The following is a 21,714-nucleotide window of genomic DNA, read 5'->3' on the forward strand; positions in this document are numbered from 1 at the left end:
ATAAGGCATTCTCGCTGGATACACACATTAATAAGGCAATCTCACAGGATACACACTAGATATTCGTAAGGCAATCTAGCTGGATACATACATTTTAATAAGGCAATCTTGTTGGATACACATATTAATAAGGCAATCTCTGGATACACATTTTAATAAGGCAATCTCGTAGGATACAGATATTAATAAGGCAATCTCGCTGGATACACACTGGATATTAATAAGGCATTCTCGCTGGATACACACATTAATAAGGCAATCTAGCTGGATACATACATATTAATAAGGCAATCTTGCTGGATACACACATATTAATAAGGCAATCTCACTGGATACACACATATTAATTAGGCAATCTCGTATCTGATTACTGTATCATTATTTGTTACCTTTCTTGAAGCTATATTCGTGATCTGACTTGAATCTGACTTCAGACCTGGCCAGTAGGCTTCAATCATAAAGAGAGAGTTACCTGTGTGCAGGCAGGAAATGAGACATGGATCTTCTCTCCAACAAAGAAGGTTTGAAATGCAGCATCTAAGAAACAGGCATCTGAAATTATGTGTTACGGTAACTTTTTTAGATAAAGCCATTCATTAGAGAATATGCATTTTATATAACTATCAATAATACAAAGCTCAAGAAAGCTCCGCTATGGAAAATGCTTTTTATTTATAACTTGTTAGGTTAATCTTCAGGTTTCCATAGTAACATTATGGTGATTTAATGAGTACCGTAATGTTCATAATTGTTCATAACCTTAAGATCTGAAGATTAAACTAAGAAGTTATGAAAGTGCTATGCTGTAATGTAGCACACACTATGACTCTGTTTTGCTTGTACATGTATTTTGAAGCTGGCAGTGATGATAATATTAGCTACCATACAACAATTATGAATAATAGACAAATTAGTATTGTTTGTGTGATTATACTTGAGGAGGTCAAGTCAACAATTTTGGAAGTGGATTGCATGAGGAAATGTGCAGAAAGTGTTTCTGCTGTCTTGTTTTCAGCTTACACTACAACCATGGTATCTGAGGCCAGTTGCAAAAGCTGTGTTTTTGCACCTGTCACTGTGCTCATATTCTGCTGACAGGATACATTGGCACGTTTTCAGTCAATCATTTTGTATACACGCCTTTGTAACTATGCTAATGAGTGTACATTTCTTGTTATAATGTTGTGCAGTTATTGTTATATATGATACACATTCTTGTTGTATGATGTAATTTACCATATGATATGCATTTCTTGTTATAATGTTGTGCAGTTATTGTTATATATGATACACATTCTTGTTGTATGATGTAATTTACCATATGATATGCATTTCTTGTTATATGTTTATTTTTTATTATATGATATGGAATTTAAATATTTGATGTGCAGTTGTTACATGTCATGCGTTTCTTATTATATTGTATGCTATTGTTAGTATATGATATGATATGTATGATTTATTATGGCCTGCACATCTCTAAGTATATACTGTTTATTAATAATTCAATGCTGTACATTCATTAATATTTGATGTGCTACCTTAATTATGTGATGTTTTATTATATAATGTGCTACCTTAATTATGTGATGTTTTATTGTATAATGTGCTACCTTAATTATGTGATGTTTTATTATATAATGTGCTACCTTAATTATGTGATGTTTTATTATTTAATGTGCTACCTTAATTATGTGATGTTTTATTGTATAATGTGCTACCTTAATTATGTGATGTTTTATTATATAATATTCATTTGTCATTATTTATGGTGCAAAACATACTTGGGATCAAATTAAAAATTCACTTACAAGTGAGAATTTAATGATTCACAGATATGAAGAAAAGTATTTTGCAATCCAGCCAAATTATTTTTGTCCCAGTATTTGAGTTACATATAGCAGGTAGCAGTATTCTCGTTGAGGTCACTTAATCTAAGTTAATCTCTCCAAGTCTCATGCTATTTTACGTGTTGCTCATTTCAGATGACAGCATCAGCTGTCATATTGGAGGATAACTGATAGAGTTTAGAAAATATTATATAGGGCTTATGACAATTCCAAGACACTCTTTTTATCTTAGTTCAAAATTACAAAGCATGCATCAGCAGAATGTGCCAACAAAGGAACTAAGCAATAAGTGTACTGACTTGTTCTTGATTTCACATGTCAAAATTTGTTAAGTTTTGGAAGACCTACACTTGTATTTTTACCAGCTTGCCTTTTGGTTTGGGGCAGGGGTGGGGGCTGGTCTAATGGTGTCAAATGTACAAAAATTACATTTACTATGGCATTTTTTAATATTTGTAAATAAACACAATATTTGTAGTCAGAACGGGAAGGCCCATTGTATATGTATAGCACCGTCAATTATAACTCCTGTGCCGCTGTTTGCTGGTATAGATGTGCACTGATGGTGGGCAAGTGGGAGAGTATAAAATGTCTATAAAAATGCATGGGAATTTGCAGTTGTGAGCATTCAGACTTGTTCTTAGTTTTTGTCTGTGGATGTGAGACACAGCAGTCATTTTCCAGATGGCTGAATCAGCCTCATCAACATTTTGTAAAGGTTTTGATTAAGGTGTTTTCATTTCATATATTTCCTTTAATACCTGATGGATTCATGCATGTGATGATTCATTATCGATTAAGCAAATATGTTTCATTCCATGACAAGCATGCTCTGTTCTTTGAAAATGTTATGATGGTCACAGACCAAGAGGATTTCATGCTGGAATTTGGTTTAGGTGTTACATTTGCTTTTATTTATTTAATCTGTTGATGGATTCTTGAGGTGAGTCATTGTAAATGAAGATAATTTATTATGCGATACAACCACTTACATGTTGGACATTGGTTGCATGTGCTTGACTTATTTCACCACATCAAATATTGATTTTATACAGCATAGAACTAAAAGTACACAGCATGTGACTAGAAATGCTTATCATATAGTAAATATTGTACAGCATATAAAAGTCAACTGCATGTATATTTTAAGCATACAATACACAGTATATAAAGGTCAATGCACAACATATAATATGGTTGCAACTGCATATATTCCAAATGGACCGCTTAAAACAGATCTGGTATTCAATAAACAGGAATTGTCTTTTTCAAGTCCATGTCATTACTTATGCAAGCACGTACATTAAACCTTAAAAAAAGATAATGTTCTATATGTAATTAATTTATGGAGAGTCACATTGTAATATATATATATTATTATTACAAATAATACTATCATACAGGTCAGAGAATTTTTTAATTCATACTTTACAGAGATTACAAGCCAGGTCCACATGTAAATGGTACACATCACCTTGCTTGCACACATGAACCTATATTCCCTCACAACTAAACACACATCACCAAAAATTAATGTTACTCAGTCGGTGTTATATGCACTCGTGTATAGCAGACACACTCACATCATGACCTAGTAATTAATTCTCATGTATCTACACAGTCATTCCAGATTCCTGTGAAAGAAATCAATAATATTAATTCTGCCTACTTATATCAAGCATTCTTGTATAAGAATCCAGGGATAGCACTTTCTGTTCTGTCTTGTGTAAATTTATAATTTTCTCTCTCTCTCCATATATATATATATATATATATATATATATATATATATATATATATATATATTCTATTTTAACTCACTTGCATGATACCACTTTCTATTCCATATTATTTTATCCCAATTTCAAACAAGCTTGGAATATGAGCACATTCCAAACTTATTTATGAGATGATCTGGCACCTGATTGGTAAATTCTGTTACCACAAAACAGTGGCTCACTTATTAAAACAAAGTTTGAAGATATGTTGATTTACAGCTGTTCAAAATTGAAGATTACTTATTATGAGTTTTTTGTACTTCTAGGTTTCAAGAATACAACCTCGGGTCTCTTTCGCTCTCTGACAAGAGAACAAAAACAGCATACATATTAACAAAATAAATAAACTGAACTTCTGACTTGGGACATACATGTCACTGGAAAGTTGAATTGAATTTGGATTATTAATACTTTTAATATAATGAAGGAAATCAATTCTCCTCCTCCTTGAAAAATAATTGTAAAAATTGTAGTTTTTCAATAATTATTTTTATGCCATCTATGTTGCTTTCTTTATGTGAAGCTGCTGAGATGCCCCAAATAGTTTCTTGCAAATAATTTGGTTGACAGGATAATAATAACAAAAAATAAATTATGAGGAAGTTAATATACAAATCAAATAAATTGTATCAGCTCTCTGATTTCAGATGGTCAGTTAATTTTGACAAAGTTGACATATTTGTTATTCAGTTTTTGTTTATTATATGTGACTGTTATACCACTGTAAGAATGTGTATCTGGGCAATTTATAATTGCCATCATTTTCCAAGTTATTGGACTTTACTAGGAAATAGAAAATCCATTGTATCTTCCATCTTGCATAGTGTGTTTTTTTTATTAAGATGAATAAATACTATTATTCCAAAATAATAAATTCTACCTACATACTTTCCAAGGTGAGGTGTTATAGAAGTTGCCATTCATCATCATTATCAGCATGACCATTATTCTAGTTTCATCGTGTTTTTGTTTTTTTTGTATTTAAAGTTCATACTTAGCAAATTTCTGATAGAAGCATTAAATATCTTGTTTTAATACATTGATGTTGCCATTTGTTTTTACTGCATCTATATCAAATTATCCACACCATTCCCACTCTCCTTTAAACAATAATTGCATTATGATTCAGGACTGATGAAAACAATAACATGAACAAAATAATATAATAATAATTATAATAATAATAATAATAACAACTATAATAATAATAATAATAATAGTTGTTGACTTTGTTTGTGAAATTGTTTCTTTAATATCAGCTTTTGGTGTTGTAAATGATCGTTAAGTTCTCCATGACACTCATTTAATGCTCCTCTCATACTGACAATAGGGCATTATTTACATGTTTAAGTTCAGAAATATCAGACTATATTATTGCGTATTTTCTTTCTCTTGGACAAACTAAATGATTTTGTTTTCTTTTTCTTTGGCAACCTTTACATGTGAAAGCAACACATTTTTCAATACGTTGTTTGATTTTTTCTTTTTCAAAGTGTTTTCTTTCTATAAAAGATGATATATTAGATTCTGTTTTTAAATCGAATGTTTCCATATTCGTATTCATAGGTTTTCCTGCTCCATCTCATTCATTTTTTTTCTTTCCATTTTTTGGGTTGATGGTAAAATGATGTATTGGAAGAAATAATTTGCTAAGATTGATAAACATCACTAATTAGCAAGATATTACCATCTGGCTGCAATACATGTAAGTATTATAATATTTTATATTAAATTCTTATTGTAATGTATTTACAGAGGGAACATTCATTACATTTAATGATTATCACTGAAATAAAAAAGTACTCTCTCTCACAGGAAGCCCATATTTTCTTAGCAAATGGTTTTCTAAATTAGAAATTACCGTGCTTTTATTTTATATTTTGCTTTTGTCCGCAACGGCTTGCTATATATATGACTTGAACAAAACGAAAGTACTTTATAAAAATGGCGGCGAGTCGACAGGAGTGCAGCATTTGTATGGATAGTTTTAAGAATCCTAAGCTAATATCTTGTCACCATAGTTTCTGTTACAAATGTCTGGATAATTATGTACGGGCTAACCTTCGTAACAATCGATTTGATTGCCCCCTTTGCAGGAAAAGTGTAGAATTACCTGAGACGGGCGTGTCAGGTTTTCAAACAAACTTTTACATTGATACCAGTGAGATATTTGGTTGTGATATTTGTGGTCCGAAAAGCGCCGCATGCAGAAGGTGTTTAGACTGCGAGGAGAATTTGTGCCAGTCATGTTGCTATGTCCACGAAAAATCAAAAGCTACTAGGAATCACAAAATAAGCGATTTAGGGACTCTAGATCCTGAAATGAAAGGCAAGATTCGACAACGTATATTTTGTGAGCAACATACAGACGAGGAGATAAAACTTGCTTGTCGAGACTGTAACGTGCTTATTTGTGTGCTGTGCAAAGCAGTTAGTCATGAAAATCATGCCACAAAAACCGTAGCCGATGCCGCAGCTGAATCGAAAAAGACGCTTAAGGTAAAACTGAATGAATGCTCGGAGAAGTTGAGACGTATCAATGCTTCTAAACAAAAGATAGAAGAACTGGACAGAAGTATAGGTGATGCGGAGCGGAGAGAAATAAAAGCAGTTGAAGATCAGCGTTCGCGGTTGTATGAAGTACTTGATCAGGAATTTGCAAACGTGAAAGATAGAATACAACACATTTACCTTGGCCTTAGAGAACAAAATGCGGTTTTGAAAAGATACGTCGAGGATGCACTCAGAACGTGTTCTAACGCAAATGACGATGCTCAAACATTAGCTGATCATGGGACAGACATCGAGATCATAACGAAAGGCCTAGCTTTTGAACAAGTAATTTCCTCAGCCGTATCAAAGACTGACCAAACACCCAATATACGTCTGGAGATGAGCCTGTTTTCGCCAGCTGAAATCAAGCTAGATCAAATGATTTCTCTAATAGGAAGCATGCGAGATTCAACTGAAATGAGTCCCGTAAGTACCAGTTCACATAAATTGCAGTTGCTGTCTTAAAAACAATATCAACCAAGTCCTTCATTCTTACCTTTGATTAACTAAGTGGTGTTTGTAGTCCCGACGGAAACAACCGCCACTTTTCAATTTTCTTGTGTTTCCGATCATATCCATTGAAATTATGCACATCAACTAAAAACAGTAATACACAGGATTAATTTGTAATAGATACAATTTGCATTATATATTTGCTGCTTTGGTTATATTGGCCAGGTACGTGAACAATTGCTATATATTTTAAATTTCGATTTATTATTAAGGTGACCACATCTGTAGGAACGAGCCCAAAGCAGATAAAATGCATTGCTGTGTACTACTTTGACAGTAAATATAAGCCGATTTGGATGCAAAGTATCGTATAAAACCAGTGAAGTTTGTTTGGCTGCTAATAAATAAATTATGAACTTTCGACTCTTTAAACATGTGTGGTCTTGTAGAAATCGTACATAATTAGGTCAATACATAATTACAGTCAGGTTTCGACGTTACTCCACGGGCTGGGGAAATATTTCATCCTCGGCCATGACTAGCCTCATTCTGTTAAGGTCTCACTGGCCAGTTGTTTAGGTGAATTTTCGTCGGACACTAAGACAGATGAGATTGCAAAAAAGGAGAATATTTTCTATATGAAAGATAAAATAAAAACAAACCCAAAAATTTGCATGTCACTAAACGTCCCTCAACCATGTCGATTTTGAGATATTTAGGGCTGTAGCAGACATGTATAAATACGTAAACCACGTCGGCTGTTCATTTGCTTCCCAAGTTACGCATTTGATCTCCACTGATAGTAGTTAAGGGGGGTACTTTACGGACAATGGGAATTAGCATTACAGACCCCCCCTGGGTTAGATTACGGACAATGGAAATTTAACATGGCGAAAAATCGTGGGTCAGATTACGGACAAGGGGAATTAACATGGCGATAAATCGTGGGTCACTCTACGGACAAGGGGAATTTAACATGGCGATAAATCGTGGGTCACTCTACGGACAAGGGGAATTTAACATGGGGAATAGTTTGGGCTTGTTTAGGGACAAGAGGAATGGAACATGGGATTTTTTTAAAAAAAAAAAATTTTTTAAAAAAGGGGTAGGCAATTCAAAGACTATCTCTTTTCGAGAAATATGGCTGGCCCTGAAAAGGGCCTTTGGGTTTTCTTCTTCTTCTAATTTCTTCTTTTCCTCCACCAAGTTCTTATTTTATCTCCTACACTCTTCTTCTCTTTCTTTTTTTTCTTCTCCTCCTCTTCTTTCTTCTTCTCTTCCTCCTCTTCTTTCATCCTCTTTTCATTTTCTTCTTCTTTTTCAATCTTTTCGTTCCATTTGCGTATTGTTATTCTTTCCTCTTCATCCTCCTTCTCCTCCTTGATCTCTTTCATGACACCACTAATCTTGTCCTTTGCTTTCCTTAAGTTATTAATTTCCATCTTCACACGATGGGGACTATAGGAATAATGGTCTTCAACCAGTCTTAATAGCATCTGTTCCATTATTCCTAAGTTGTCTAAAACGTCTTGCAAGGTTTGAATTTTGTCGATTTGGTTTGACGCCATCTTCTTTTTATTCTTTGCAGAATGGTTTGAACAACGAACACTGTGAGTTCTTATAGTGAAAGCGCGGACGTGATGGAAAACATCCCCCTAAAAAACATAAAATTGATCTTACCTAGATCATGACCCAACAACGCGCGGACGTGAAGGAAAACATCCCCACTTTTCTCATTTCATATAATATAACCCAAACTATACTCTCCACATACGCTAAGAAACAATAAAGAAACCCATAATCTACTATTCACACAAACTTACTTTATTAGTTACTAACACAAACACAAACACACAATCACATACACTTCCACTATTCATAAAGAGTTAGTGTTTATTTTCACACTACTCTACCTACACACATTAGCAAATCGATCGTTATTTCTTTTCTAGAGTATTGGGTAGCCCTGAAAAGGGCTGTTTTGTTTGGAACTTCATGGACACCTGGTTAATGGTGGCACCTTCCAGGCCTGGCGCCACATACACATCTTATCCCCCAGTTACTTTTTACCTTTTGGGGGGAGAGAGCAGAGGCAGGATATGTCGCTTCAGAATCCCAATTTTCGCTCTCTGGGATTTTGAAATTTCTTCTCTCCTTTTCCTCCTCCTCTTCTTTGTTTCTTCTTTCCTCTTTATATCTTCTTTCTTCTTCTTCTTCTTTATATCTTCTCTCCTCCTCTTCTTTGTTTCTTCTTTCCTCCTCTCTTATCCTTCCCTCCTCGACAATGGCTTCCGCGGCCAGTTCATTTAATATGCGCCTGGCATATTCCAGATGCACATGAAGCTCCAACAGTTTCTCAAGTCTCGTGTTCATTTTTTGGTGTTGATCAATCGACAAGGGTAGCTGGACTGCCGAACGAGTTTCAATTTATACTGAAAGCGCGGACGTGAAGGAAAACATCCCCCTAATAACATAAAATTCATCTTACCTAGATCATGACCAAAAAAAAACAACAACGCGCGGACCTAAAAGAAACACTCACTCACTTTTTATGCTACCCATCACTATTTTAAAATTTTTTTATAAATCACTTCAATAGACTATCCACATACGCAAAGCAATTCAATCTAACTCCAAATTTACACCTCAAACACTAAGAAAAGATATCATTTTAATCTACTATCCACACCAACTTACTTGAGCTCTTACAAACACAAACACACCAACACATACCCTCACATTTTTAAAAAGAGTTAGTGTTTATTTTCACACTACTCTACCTACACACATTGGCAAATCGATCGTTACTTCTTTTCTAGAGTATTGGGGTAGCCCTGAAAAGGGCTGTTTTTTTTGTTTGCTATGGCATTCTTTTTTAGTTTCTAAGAATGCGATGTCCTCTGAGGATAGACTTTCTGGCGATAGGTCTGCTTCTTCGGAAAGAGAAGAAGAACTCTTTGGTGTCGATACGGCAATCGACAAAGCCTCTGTCAGGTTCAGGTTGCTGCTGCTGCTGTTGTTGTTGTTGTTGTTGCTGTTTTTGAAGTCTGTACTTCTCTGTCCATTCTTCTTTCTCCCTGTTCACTTCTTCTCTGAAGAGCTCTTCTATCAGGTCTTCAGTGATTTTTAACATTCTCACATTCTCTATTTCTTCTGGCTTCGGTATCAGACTGTGTCTGACCCTATGCAAATTCACGTAGGCTTCGTTGAGCTTAGCTAGTTTGGAGCACATCTTCGTAGGAGGATGAGTCGACAATGGATGGTTAGACTGGAAACAACCCCGGTTCTTAAAGTGAAAGCGCGGACGTGAAGGAAAACATCCCCCACACGGTTTTCGATTCGCAACGTTCAGTGATTGTCATGAGAGGGATAGTAAGAAATGAAAGAGCATCAATTCAACATTCTTATAGCTAAACAAAAGACAAAAGCATTTTTTCAAAACACAACATTTTTTATTCAAAAATCACTTAACACTAAACAACAACTCTAACATTTTTAACAATAATCCAACACTATAACATCAAACAATTTTTTCAAATCACAAACATTTTTTTCTCAATGGACAATCTACTTTAAACAGGGCTGACAACGTTGTGAATGAAATTGTGATTTCCACTGTTGGAAATCATTAGGCCATTGATGGACACTACGTTTCCTAGCTTGAGACAAAAGATAAGCATAATGGTCACAAAACCATCGATCTACTTTCACATCGTTTCTAGCAGAAGAACGAGGATCAAAATGAGTCACTAAATGTTCTAAGGAATAGCCCAGGCTGCGATGATGCAGAAAATACACACAGTACTGTCCACACACCAAGGAATCTGTGCCTTGTAATTTCACGTTATTGAATCGGGTAGTCTGAGCATTTCTTCTCATAAAGTCGATGATATCGTCTTCCAAAGGGGGCAATCCGTACGAATCGAAATATTCCACACATCCTTCTTGAGGAAAGTAAACGGCTACCCAGTGGGTTCCTGGGAGATGACTGTCGTCCGTGTTGATCACGTAAGCTTGATGGTCTTTAGGTTTGCGATGAGGGAGTTCATCTTTAGCACAGACGACAGGATTCCAAGAAGCCGTATACGAACTGTGGTTCAAAAGGTAATAAAGTTCCCAGGTATCCATTGATTTGTGTGTTTTTTTCTTCACAGGTAATAATAAGTCGTCAATTCGATCCTGACTTTTTGCTTGAAAATGTCTGACGAATAAACGGTTATTCGTTCTGTTTCCTCACTCTGATTCAGGAGAGCTTCGATACGATGGATCTCTTGAGTGGTTAATGGTGGACAAGAATGTTCACGCAAGTCTTTATACCACTGGTGCAACACGTCTTTGTTCGAGATGAGACTCCAAGCTTCGTCCAGATATTCGTCCAATTTTTCTTCTTGACTCAACATCAGGCATTTATCGTGTTGAATTTGACTGGGATGATCGTTTTGACATCCATAACAATTTTTCTTGATCAATTCCGTCATTTTATCCACCAAGTGTTTGGCAAAACAGGAGACTAAATGCGCTTCTTGTTCTGGCCATCGGGACTTCATCATGATCACTTCTTCTTCTTTTTCCACGGTCTCCTTACATTCCATGTCCAAAGTTTCTCCACTAGGTAAAGAGGGATAACAGTCTTCCATGGCTTCTAGTAATCTAGAATGACTTCTCTCAAACTATTGATTTCTATCGTATTATCAAATTCGGCATACAGGATGACGTTCACCGTTACATCAGGGTCTCGGTTTGCAAACTGAATTTCCACACGAATTTGGCCGGATTTTATAGGGTGGAAATGTCCCTCGTAGCTGCCTTGGTCTGGAGTGAAATCGAAAGCCCACAAAGCATAACCTCCTGCGTAATCCTCGTACGTAATGCCGTGACTGGTGTTGGTTCCTAACTGGCCGGTGGCTTCGTACAGGGACAAGTACGATCTCAAGTAATTCTTCTTCTCAAAGTCAGGTTCGAAAGGTCGGGTACACAAGGTCTTGCCATCGCGACTGACTTCGATCTTGGACACGCCAAAGTGTTGAAAGTAGAAAGGATTTTTTTCGACAGCTCCGTTGAAGGCTGTATTCTCGACGATACCAACGATTAAACGTTTGGGTAGCTGTCCTTGGAACAGATGATCTTCGATCATGGATCGCTGTCCCTTGGGAATGGTGAAGGTTTTCACTTCCACGCGTCGTATGGGATACTTGGCGTTCGTTCTGCTCAACGTCTGACTGATGTCGTTTCCCACTTTAGGTAACACTTCCACACGGCGTACGTAGAGCCTGGCTTCCTCGATGACAGTTTTGCAAACAGTAGTACCTATCAAATGGAAAGCGGCACTGCTACGATTCAGTCTCAGGCGAACATTCACCCCGTTTAGCAAATATTTCTCTTGCAACCACATGTCCAGATGTAAACGATCCATCAGTTCTAAACTTTGTCCGTTTTTGATTTTGTCTCTTCGTTCTACAAATCCGTCATTGTTTGGTGTTTTGCTTGCATCAGTTTCGAATCTTTCAAACTGGCCTGCTTCGTCAGCTTCCCATAGCACACAGGCATTGAGATGAGTGTTCTTGGCATCTATTCCGTACGTCAAGAGATTTTCCAGGTACGCTCGATAAGGGTAAGTATCCATGCTGCTGCTGACCAGTTTGTTGTTCAAGTACAAGTCCACTCCGCTAAACAAGGAATGCATGAAATTGTTGACGGGAGCTATTACCTCATCGCCATCTAGGGTCGAATTGTCCTCATCGACAACTTTGACTTTCAAGTACAAGTAACTGCTATTCAGATCGATGTAATCTTCGGGCTGTCCTTTGATTTCAAACTCGATGGGAGCTGAGGCTGTCAATGAGGAGACGGGGTGAAATTCCACCCACTGGGATTCTTGCATCGTCATCATGGTGGGGGGCATGGCAAACAGATCCAGTTCTGTCTTGGAACAGGCGCATGACTCTCGGTGCATCATTTTTTGTTCTGTTCTTTCTCAATAATCGAAAACGTCTAAGTCTCGAACGGTTCTTCTTTTCTTGGCCTTTCTCGCTTGAAGTCTGGTGAAAGGGTGTTTTCTTCGTCGTCTCTTTCTGCCTTGTCCTTGCTGAATGCCTGACTCGGTAGCGTGCAGGGCATTTATAGGTGTGTCTCGTCGGCCCAAAATGTCTTTACCCGTTTGCAGCAAGACATTTTTGCCTGCCCTCATGAAGGCTTCTTTAGGGTTTTGTTTGTCGATGATGACATTTTGGAGAAATTCTTTGCCTTGCGTCAGTGCCGCATCTTTCAAGGCGTGCAATCCGCGTGTCACCATCGGTTTCAACACCGGAGCCACCGAACGAAAGGCCGATTTCAGCATGTCTCCTAAACCGTGTCCTCGCTGTCGAGCAACCCCTCGGTACACTGGATACATGACTTACTTACGAATCGTGAGAGAACCGTTTTCGAAAATGGAGTTTCACCGTGACTTTTCCTTTGGTGAATGGAATATTTTGTCCCAGATCTCCTTTTATAGCAATGTTGACCGTGTCCAAATACGACTTGCTGACAGGCAAATAGTGAGGATGGACAAATTCGCGGTGGACGTGATAAGTGTTTCCACCTTCCTCGTCAGCGTTCGTGGCAGAATCCACTTTGAAAGGAATGACACGCAGTAACGGTACAGAGGTGTGTCCCACCACGTTATACTCCACCACATCGGAGTACACAAACATCAAATTCAGTCCTTGGTTCAGTTCTACCGGGGCACGAAATAACTTGCTAAAAGACTCGTTGTCGTAAACGATGGGTGATTCGTTTTTCTTCATCATGACCATTCTCATGTCCATGTCTCCGCCCAACATGTCAAACAATTCAGGACAAAATAAAATGGACAGGATTTTACTCCCGTCAAATTTCATCAAGAAGCGACGAGCTGTTTTGTGGTATTCCATGGTGACACTTTTTTTGACACTTTCCAAAGCTTTCAGAAACACGACATTAAACCTGGAGGTAATGGTGCTCACCAAATGTTGACCACTAAAATAATACCCTGGGGGAATGAACAAGTGATAGGTGGTGTACTTTTGATTTTTTGTGCCAGGGATTTTCTTGTCATATTTGCCATAGGTATCCAAGTACTGTTGCAATTGTTCGTCATGAACTTCCACATCAAAAACATTTTGATTGGGAAGGACATTGAGGACTTGGGTCGGGTGAATCATTTCCACTAAAGCCACTTCCCAATGGGCTTCGTGATCTAAGGGGATGGCTTGAGGTAATTTGGCCGTGTAACAGCACAACGTGTTGTGGGGAAACACCTCCATGGAACTGTCACTGGGTAAGGTTAAGTAAAATTGGTTTTGGTGACTCATAATTCCAGAGTTCTGTGGCTGTCCGAGGGGTTACTGGACGTCAGAGGCGTGTCTCCTCCCAAAATGGGGTTCTGGTTGTGGATGTTGGAGTGGTGACTGGCACTGACACTGGCACTGGACACAACGTTCCCGTTCGAGGAGAATTTCAGGGAGGGATTGGGAAGCAGGTAACCGATGCAACTGCTCAATAAAATGGTCCACAATTGTTTGTCTCCTTGTTGCAAACTCAAATTGGCGATGGCTGCCCCGATGACACAATACACCACGAAGATTTGGCAGAAAAAGACGATTTGCGTTTTAGGCACACGTTCTCCACACCACACCCACAAGGGTTGTTTTTGTAAATCTTGCACAGAAGAACTAGGTGAAGGAGGAGTGGTCGACGTAGCTGCGTCTGCTGCTGTGTGAAAGGGCATGATGGTCACTTCTTCTTTTTATAGTCGATGACTTGCGAAGCGTCGATCCAAGAATCGAAACTGGGTGGATATCCTTTCCAACGTACTTTGACTTCTTTGACACGTCGTTTGCCCACTTTACGGGTTCTGCGTTCGAGAATGCTTTCGATGTCGTACACGTCGTCTTCTTTTTTGGTGACACGTTGTAACTCGGGCAAATAAAACGTTCCTTTGAGTATTTCTCCGTTCATGTCTTCCAATTTATAGACGGCAGGATGACGGCCATGCACTCGTCCAGTGACGCGAAACAATTCGGTCGTCCAGTTAGGTAAGTAACCTTTGTCGAAAGTGCGTTTGGTTTTGCCAATGCGCACCCAATCTCCTACGGTCAACTCTCCACTTTTCTTGGGGACAGCCCTCGTCGGGGACGTACCGAACAGGCGCTCGAACACCAGCACTTCGTTGTCGGGAGTCACGTCTTGCGGGGCACGTCCGATGCTTCGATGGTAAGATTGGTGGTACGCTTGCACCAGGTGCGGTAAGATGTCGATGTACTTCAGAGTGTGGTGATGCGTAAAATATTTCCACATGCGTTCTTTCAAAGTGCGTTGAAAACGTTCCACGATGCTGGCTTTGGTTTCGGGATTCTCGGTGGTAAAAAAATGAATGTCACGTTTCTTTAATTCTTTTTGGAAAGCTTGGTTCAGAGATTCGGTGCCTTTGTCCGTTTGCCATCGAAGAGGGTGACGACCGCTTTGTTTCAACACCCGTTGCAGGGCTCGCACTAACTCGCTGCTCGATTTGGAAGTCAAAGGCACGACCCAGGCAAATTTGGAAAAGACGTCGATGACACAAAACAAATATTTGTAACCTCGATTGTAGCTGGCCAAATGAGAGACATCGGCTAAATCGGCTTGCCATTGATGATCGATGCCTTCCACTCGGGTACGACTTCTGGCAAACTTGCGTCGAATGGCTTTGTGTAAAGTGTAGGTAGCTTGTTCTTGTAACCATCGTTGCACTTGAGGTAAACGGAGACTTTTCAGTCGAGTTTTGGCAGCACGATACAATTTTTGAACTCCTGCGTAACCTGCAGGATGCGAGGGATCGTAGTAAATGCTGGCTAAGACTTTTTCCATTTTTTTGTGTTGGTGTGTTAATAAGGCACCCACTCTTGGAAGAGGCTACTCTTTTTTTCTTGGGGTATTTTCTTGGATTGCAAGGCTTTGCGTGTGCGACCGGCAATAGGTGTTGAAGAGGAGGATGTCTGAGCAGGGGATATCGGTTCTTGTTTCACTTCTGTCTTCACTTTCTTTTTCTCTTGTGAGGAAGAAGGGGTGGCCATCATCTTTTTAATCCATCCAATTCTGGAGGTAGGTGGTGTTGTTAACTTGCGTACTTTTTCTGGTGGAGTTTGAAACCCTTCTTCTTCTTCTTCTTTTCCTTTTTCTGTCTTGGTCACGGGTACTGGTGGTACTGGTACTGGTACTGGTACTGGTGATGGTGCTGGACTTTTCATCAAGGTCTTAAAATCTTTCAAAGTGGGTAGAGCTGTTTCGTCTAAAGCTTTCTGGTGAAAGAGTTGTAGTCGTTGCAAGAGTTGACCGTACTTTTGCGATTTTTCTGTTTCGGACAAATCTTGGCGATCCATCAAGGATTGCAATTCGTGTTGTAACTGGGACATCTCGCTCAAATTGGGATTGGGAGGTAAATGCGGGGTGCGTTGTTCTTGCCACCGATGGTATTCCATCCATCGTTTGTAAGGCACTAAAGCTAGTTTTCGTCCTTCCATGGGGTTGTCAGGGGTGAATTCTGAGATCTTGGGACTTCCGAAGGCCTTTTTATCTTGCTCCCACCAGTCCTCCCAACATGGTTCCCAAGACTCCTTTCAGTATGGGGCCTAACAAGAGAGGTAAAATGCCTCCACGTTGGACCAACATCTTCTTTTTTTGACGAATGGGAATTTTCTTTCGAACCATTTTCCGAAGAACGTGACGATGTTTGCCTAAGCATTGTTTCTGGTGTTTGGACAAAGGGATCGTGCCTTTCAAAACGTTCAAACAACATTCGCACACGGTATCGATGACCTCTTTGGAGGCCGTTTGAATGAGTTTTTTTCGTAGGGGTGGAGAAGCTTTGGACAGGACAGATAACAGGTCCCCATGTTTGGCTAAACGTGGTGGTGGTCCTTTCCTTTTCTTTCCTTGGGGTTTTCTGGAGGGTGACATCTTTGAGTCTTTAGGAGCACCTAAAAACACTGATACCCTACTCGGTCACAGGCCTTTTTTATACTGGAACGCGTCGCCACTGATTGTCTTTACGTTTTATCAGTTTGAGGACAGGCATGACACGTCGTGCAGGGGTACGTAACGGACTAAATCGAGCCAGTTCTTGCTTGGACAAATCCAGTAAACTTTGTAACATGCCCGATCTTTCATGGACTTTGATTTTGGGAGAAGGTACTTTGTGAGCAGCAGCCACTGCCACTAAATTGGAGGGTCCTGCCACTGGGGAAGTTCTTTTGGGGGTCATCAACGGAGATGTTCTTGGTGTGATCAACGTCTCCAAGTACTCTTCAGTTCTGGGTGTCATCAACGGAGAAGTGGATGAACGTGAGGATGCCGGAGACGCAGTCACTGCCGTGGCAGGTCGTGGTTTGCGAGTGTAAGGTTGCGTCCTGGCCGAAGTGCCTCTCTTGCGACTAGTTTTCTTCTGTGGACTTTTCTTTTTCTGAGGACTTTTTCTCTGTTTCTTTTTCTGGGGGCTTCTTTTCTTTTTCCGGGGTGGTGTCTGGTAAGAGGAGGGTCCTGCCACTGGAGAAGTTATTCTTCTTGGGGACCTGGTCTTTTTCTTTTTCTTCTTGGGGCTTCGTTGGACTTTTGTCTTGGGGATAACTTTGGGGGCATTAGGATCCCATCTTAAGAGTGAGCGAATGATGACCCCTCCTAGAGTACCGCTCCCTCCAGGTTTCAAAATGATTTGTTTTTTGGTTTGAGTGTCGATGCGGGGATCGGCCAGTTGGATCAAAGCGACTTTATTTCGATCGAAAAAGCGTTGGGTTTGATGAGGAATCTGAATGATTCCTTGGAGTAATTGACGTGCCGTCACCGTGAACCATCGTAAGACTTCTTTGAGACTAGCTTCTAAGACACGGGCTCGTGTTTGTGGATCTTTTTCTCGACTGATGCCATACAAGGCACGAATCAATTTGACGGGAAGATGCGACTGAAGGGACGTCATGTTCACACTGTGTGAGACAGACGAAAAAGGGTCTGAGGTTTTTATAGATTTTTTGATGGGGAGTGAAATGAAGTCGAGGACGGAGACGTGTACAGGACAGGCCCTCCGTCTTGGCACCAGTGGTGAAACAAGTGGGTACGAAATCGCAAATCCTCGGGGGTCGTAGGTTTCAAATCGACGAGTAAATAGGCGTGTGGCGTTTGAGTGGCATCGTCGTACGCCTGAGTCAGCCAAGGCGTTCCTAACTGTTTGGCTAAGACTTGCACTTGCGATTTATCTCGAGGGCTTTTAAACAAGACCACGTAATGCGCATTGAGACTGATGGTACGATGGGCTTTACTTTGTTGAAACAAATTTTGGGTGATGTAAACGACACTAGTATTACGGTGATGCCCTTTGCGCGTGAACCACAATTTAATTTCTTCTTCGTCTTCTCCTAACATGTCGAAAATGACCAAATGCGTTTGACGGGAGTCAGAGACGATGCCGTCGTCTTCTTTAGGAATGCCTTCCACAAACACGATGGAATCGCCTTGACTTTCTCGCAAGAGGCTGTACGCCGATTGCCACTCTTTGTAACACCACACGATCCGTTGAGGTGGCCGATCGATCAAATGATGTTTATGTTCGATCAAACGTTTGACGAATTCCGTTTTGCCTGAACCGCTAGGTCCAGCAATGAGCATGTTAAAGGGATGGCGAAGATACAAAGCCTCCCAACTGGCACGATCTAAGTGTTCGTCGATGACTTTGACAGTAGAGGAAGAGGGAGCAGAGACAGTGGAGGTAGCCATGGTGTGAGAAATGTCACTTGTGACACGAAAACGAACAAGACAAGAGTTTATATACTTTTTCAGAACACGTTTATTGAATTTTTTTTTTATCAAACATGAATACGAAAGACAAAAGTACATAAAAGCCAAAGGCTTAAGTACAAGGATAAAAGGCACATGATAACGATGAACGTGGAATAAACACAAGTGTCTGTACAACAATCACATCTTTTGGGTAATGTTCTAACCAGTTCAACAGGGGGTAAGGTCACACAAGTGTCCTCCCGAAAGGGTCTTTCAGGTCTGTCCACGACAGTCCTGTCCTGGGTGACGGGTTCTTCTGGCACCGTCACTAACACGGGTTGAAAAGTAACTTTTTTCCTTGAACAACTCTCGTGCATACTGGGCCACTTCTTGGGTCCAAGCCTCAAAATCCCATTCTTTCCAGGCACGGACATCTGTCCAATGGGGATGTAAGTCACAAGCTACACACACATCGTCATACACGTCTTGGGTAGCTAAAAGTTGACGAATCTTTTTTTCCCGTAGAGGTCGAGAAGTATCCAGATGAAAACGCAAGGCTTTGAGCAAAAGGAGTTTTTCGTGACCATTTAAGGCCATGGAGGTGGTAAGTACTGATCGTAAAGAGTCCACAAAGAATCGGCTGGTAAACGAAATCCCAAAAAACAAGTCACTAAGACACACACCACTTGTCGTCCCAAATTGAATGGATACAGTTCTTGTAATAATCGATGGTAATGATCCACGGTTTGAATATGGTCATTGAGTTCCTTCCACGGAATCTGTTGGATGACATGTGACATAAGTCGTGGCATGGCAGCCTGTTTTTATAGTCTCTTTGTTTCGGAAACAATACACGTACTTTCTAGCCAGAGATCTTCGTTCTCCAGTAGGGAATCTAAATCTTGCATACTGTAACCGAAACTTCAGAGTTCGTTTAGAAGTTTCCTCTTCCTCTAAGTAGATTCCACGTAAAATATGTTGATAATCCTTTAACTTGTCTTCCTCAATGTATTGCTGTAGGTGAATCTCGAAGTAACCAAAATAATGAACATTTCGATCATTCACTAACTCAAAGTGTTGAACAAGGTCTGACCACTGAAACAATTTTTGACGAATCAGTTCTCTTATACCATTCAGGTACCAGTGGTTAAAGATCTGGTGACGTAACGGATGCAATTGTTCTGTACGTTTGACTTGTATTTTCACCAGCTCTCGGTAAATGCGTTCTCTCAACTCCACAGGCAAAGCACGAATGTTCTCTAGCAAAGTATCCATGAATAGGTCATACTAAATCCTCTTTGGTCTGACACAAGAAATGTACTCTTTGCACAAACATGGTTTCACTTCAGTGTCAAATTTAAATCGTTGAGTCACTAATCTACACATTACAATTCGTTCAGAAGTTTCCTCTTTCACTAAGTTGACATTGTGTTCAAGATGTTGGTAATTCGTTAACTCTTCCTCTGGAATTCGATGCAGTACGTTTACAATGATGTAGGTAGAATCGTCCATACCAAACCAATCCTTTTTAAAACTAGAGGATCGTTGATCAATGTCTGTCCGATGGAACACTTTCAATTGAATCAATCCTTGTATAGCCTTCAGGTACCAGTGGTTCAAACACCGGTGACGTAACGGATGCAATTGTTCTTTACGTTTCACTTGTATTTTGACCAGCTCTCGGTAAATGCGTTCTCTCAACTCCACAGGCAAAGCACGAATGTTCTCTTGTAAAGTATCCATGAACAGATTATTATGGTAAGAAGTTACTTCAATGTCTCGGTCCCACTAAAGGTAAGTAATGACAATTCGGTGACCATCGAGCATGTTCTACGTAGGCCGAATCTTGCGGTTCCCAGTGGTGAAGTGACACACTGCAACTGAAGCACTTGACTTTATCTCCTTCGCCCAAGTAGAAAAATCCGGCTCTGGCTAATTCTTCAGGGGTCGGTCCTCCCAGATACTTAGGCCATTTTCCTTTGAACGATTGAAGACGATTTTCAAAGTCGCAGTATTCCGACAAACGCACAGGAAACGAATATTCGTTTTTCACAGGTTCGTTTCGATGAGGGTTGAGTGAAATGGGCAGGAGTTTGCTCAGGGCTGGATGACATCCGTAGGGAGGTAAACGTGAAGGTCGACATTCCCCTTTAAAATGAAACCCGGTAAAATGTCTAAGAGGACGAGCGGCATCGCTTTCGCATCCCTCAGGTTTGACACGCACAGCATCACTTTCCATGATAGGGGCAGTGAGAACAAAGTTCCCATGATGCTTTACGGCATCGCTCAGGTCACAAGGTACAGCATCGTATCCATCGCAAGGCTCACAATCGCACTCGTCTGCAAACTCCGTTACGCAATTACAATGGTAACCACATGGACAATCGCAGTTTCCTTCCGGACATTTTCCGTCGCAATGCCTGGGTCTTATCCATCCAGTATTAGTCACACTAGAGGAAGATACAACTTTTTTACAATCCCCAAATTGGAACGATGTCTCTTTCAAAGTATTCATCTTGTTCGCTCGGTCTTGGTAGTCACAATGAACTATCGATCTTGACCATAGGCCTCTTTTTATACTAGTCGCAATGCAGTCTCCAGCTTGTACATCTTTCCTTTTTTACGTTTTTTATGTCTTGTTTCGGAAGGTACCGTCTCTAAGGTACCGTCAACATTGTACCGTAGTGTGATGGGTGGAAAGGCCATAGAAAGGTAAGGGCAGTGCGGAGACCATCGAGTATGTTCCAGAATAGCTGAATCTTTATAGATACATAGATCCATTCGTAACTTCAGTCCGCAAGCGAAACACTGTACCTCGTATCCCAATCCTGACTCAGGTCCCAAGTAGACAAATCCTGTTCTAGCTAAAACATGCGAAGAAGGTAATCCTTCCCTATCCGTAGGCCATTTCTGAAACGTGTCCAATCGACGGGCACAATCACAATAGTCAGGTAAGAAGACTGGAAAATGGTAGGGTTTGAACTTGGAGTTCTCATCGGGTTTCTCACTCGATTCTTGCTGTGGCGAAGTCATCTTTCTGGTGGGTGGCTATTCTCTTACAACCAATGTTTTATACCAACGTGTCCATACGGTAAGGTGAAATGATTGGGAAGTCGCACTCGCTTCTGGTACACGATTTGATAAACTTTTTCCAAAGGTCGACTGACGATGTGGTGAGTGGGTAAACGTACAATCTTGTTCGGTTGGTAAGTGGTCACTTTAAAGTTTCCATCCTCTTCCGATTGCAAGGCTTCTTTCAATACCCCAAAGTTGACCACTCGACTGGTACGATGATTCAGAGTCAGTCCTTTCACTTT

General features: G+C 40.0%; 1 protein-coding gene across 1 annotated transcript in view; it reads left to right on the forward strand.

Moving 5' to 3' along the window:
* Positions 1 to 5,568: 5,568 nt before the first annotated feature.
* Positions 5,569 to 21,714, forward strand: part of LOC149783951 (E3 ubiquitin-protein ligase TRIM45-like) — a 48,059-nt gene continuing 31,913 nt past the window's right edge. Inside the window, exon 1 of the mRNA XM_089932924.1 lies at positions 5,569 to 6,607. Coding sequence (XP_089789050.1) covers positions 5,573 to 6,607 — 1,035 coding nt within the window. The 5' untranslated portion in view covers positions 5,569 to 5,572. The remainder of the gene's footprint in view (positions 6,608 to 21,714) is intronic.

This window comes from Sinohyriopsis cumingii, chromosome 14 (assembly GCF_028554795.1).
Source record: "Sinohyriopsis cumingii isolate HCF-2022 chromosome 14, ASM2855479v2, whole genome shotgun sequence".
NCBI classification, from domain to species: Eukaryota; Metazoa; Mollusca; class Bivalvia; order Unionida; family Unionidae; genus Sinohyriopsis; species Sinohyriopsis cumingii.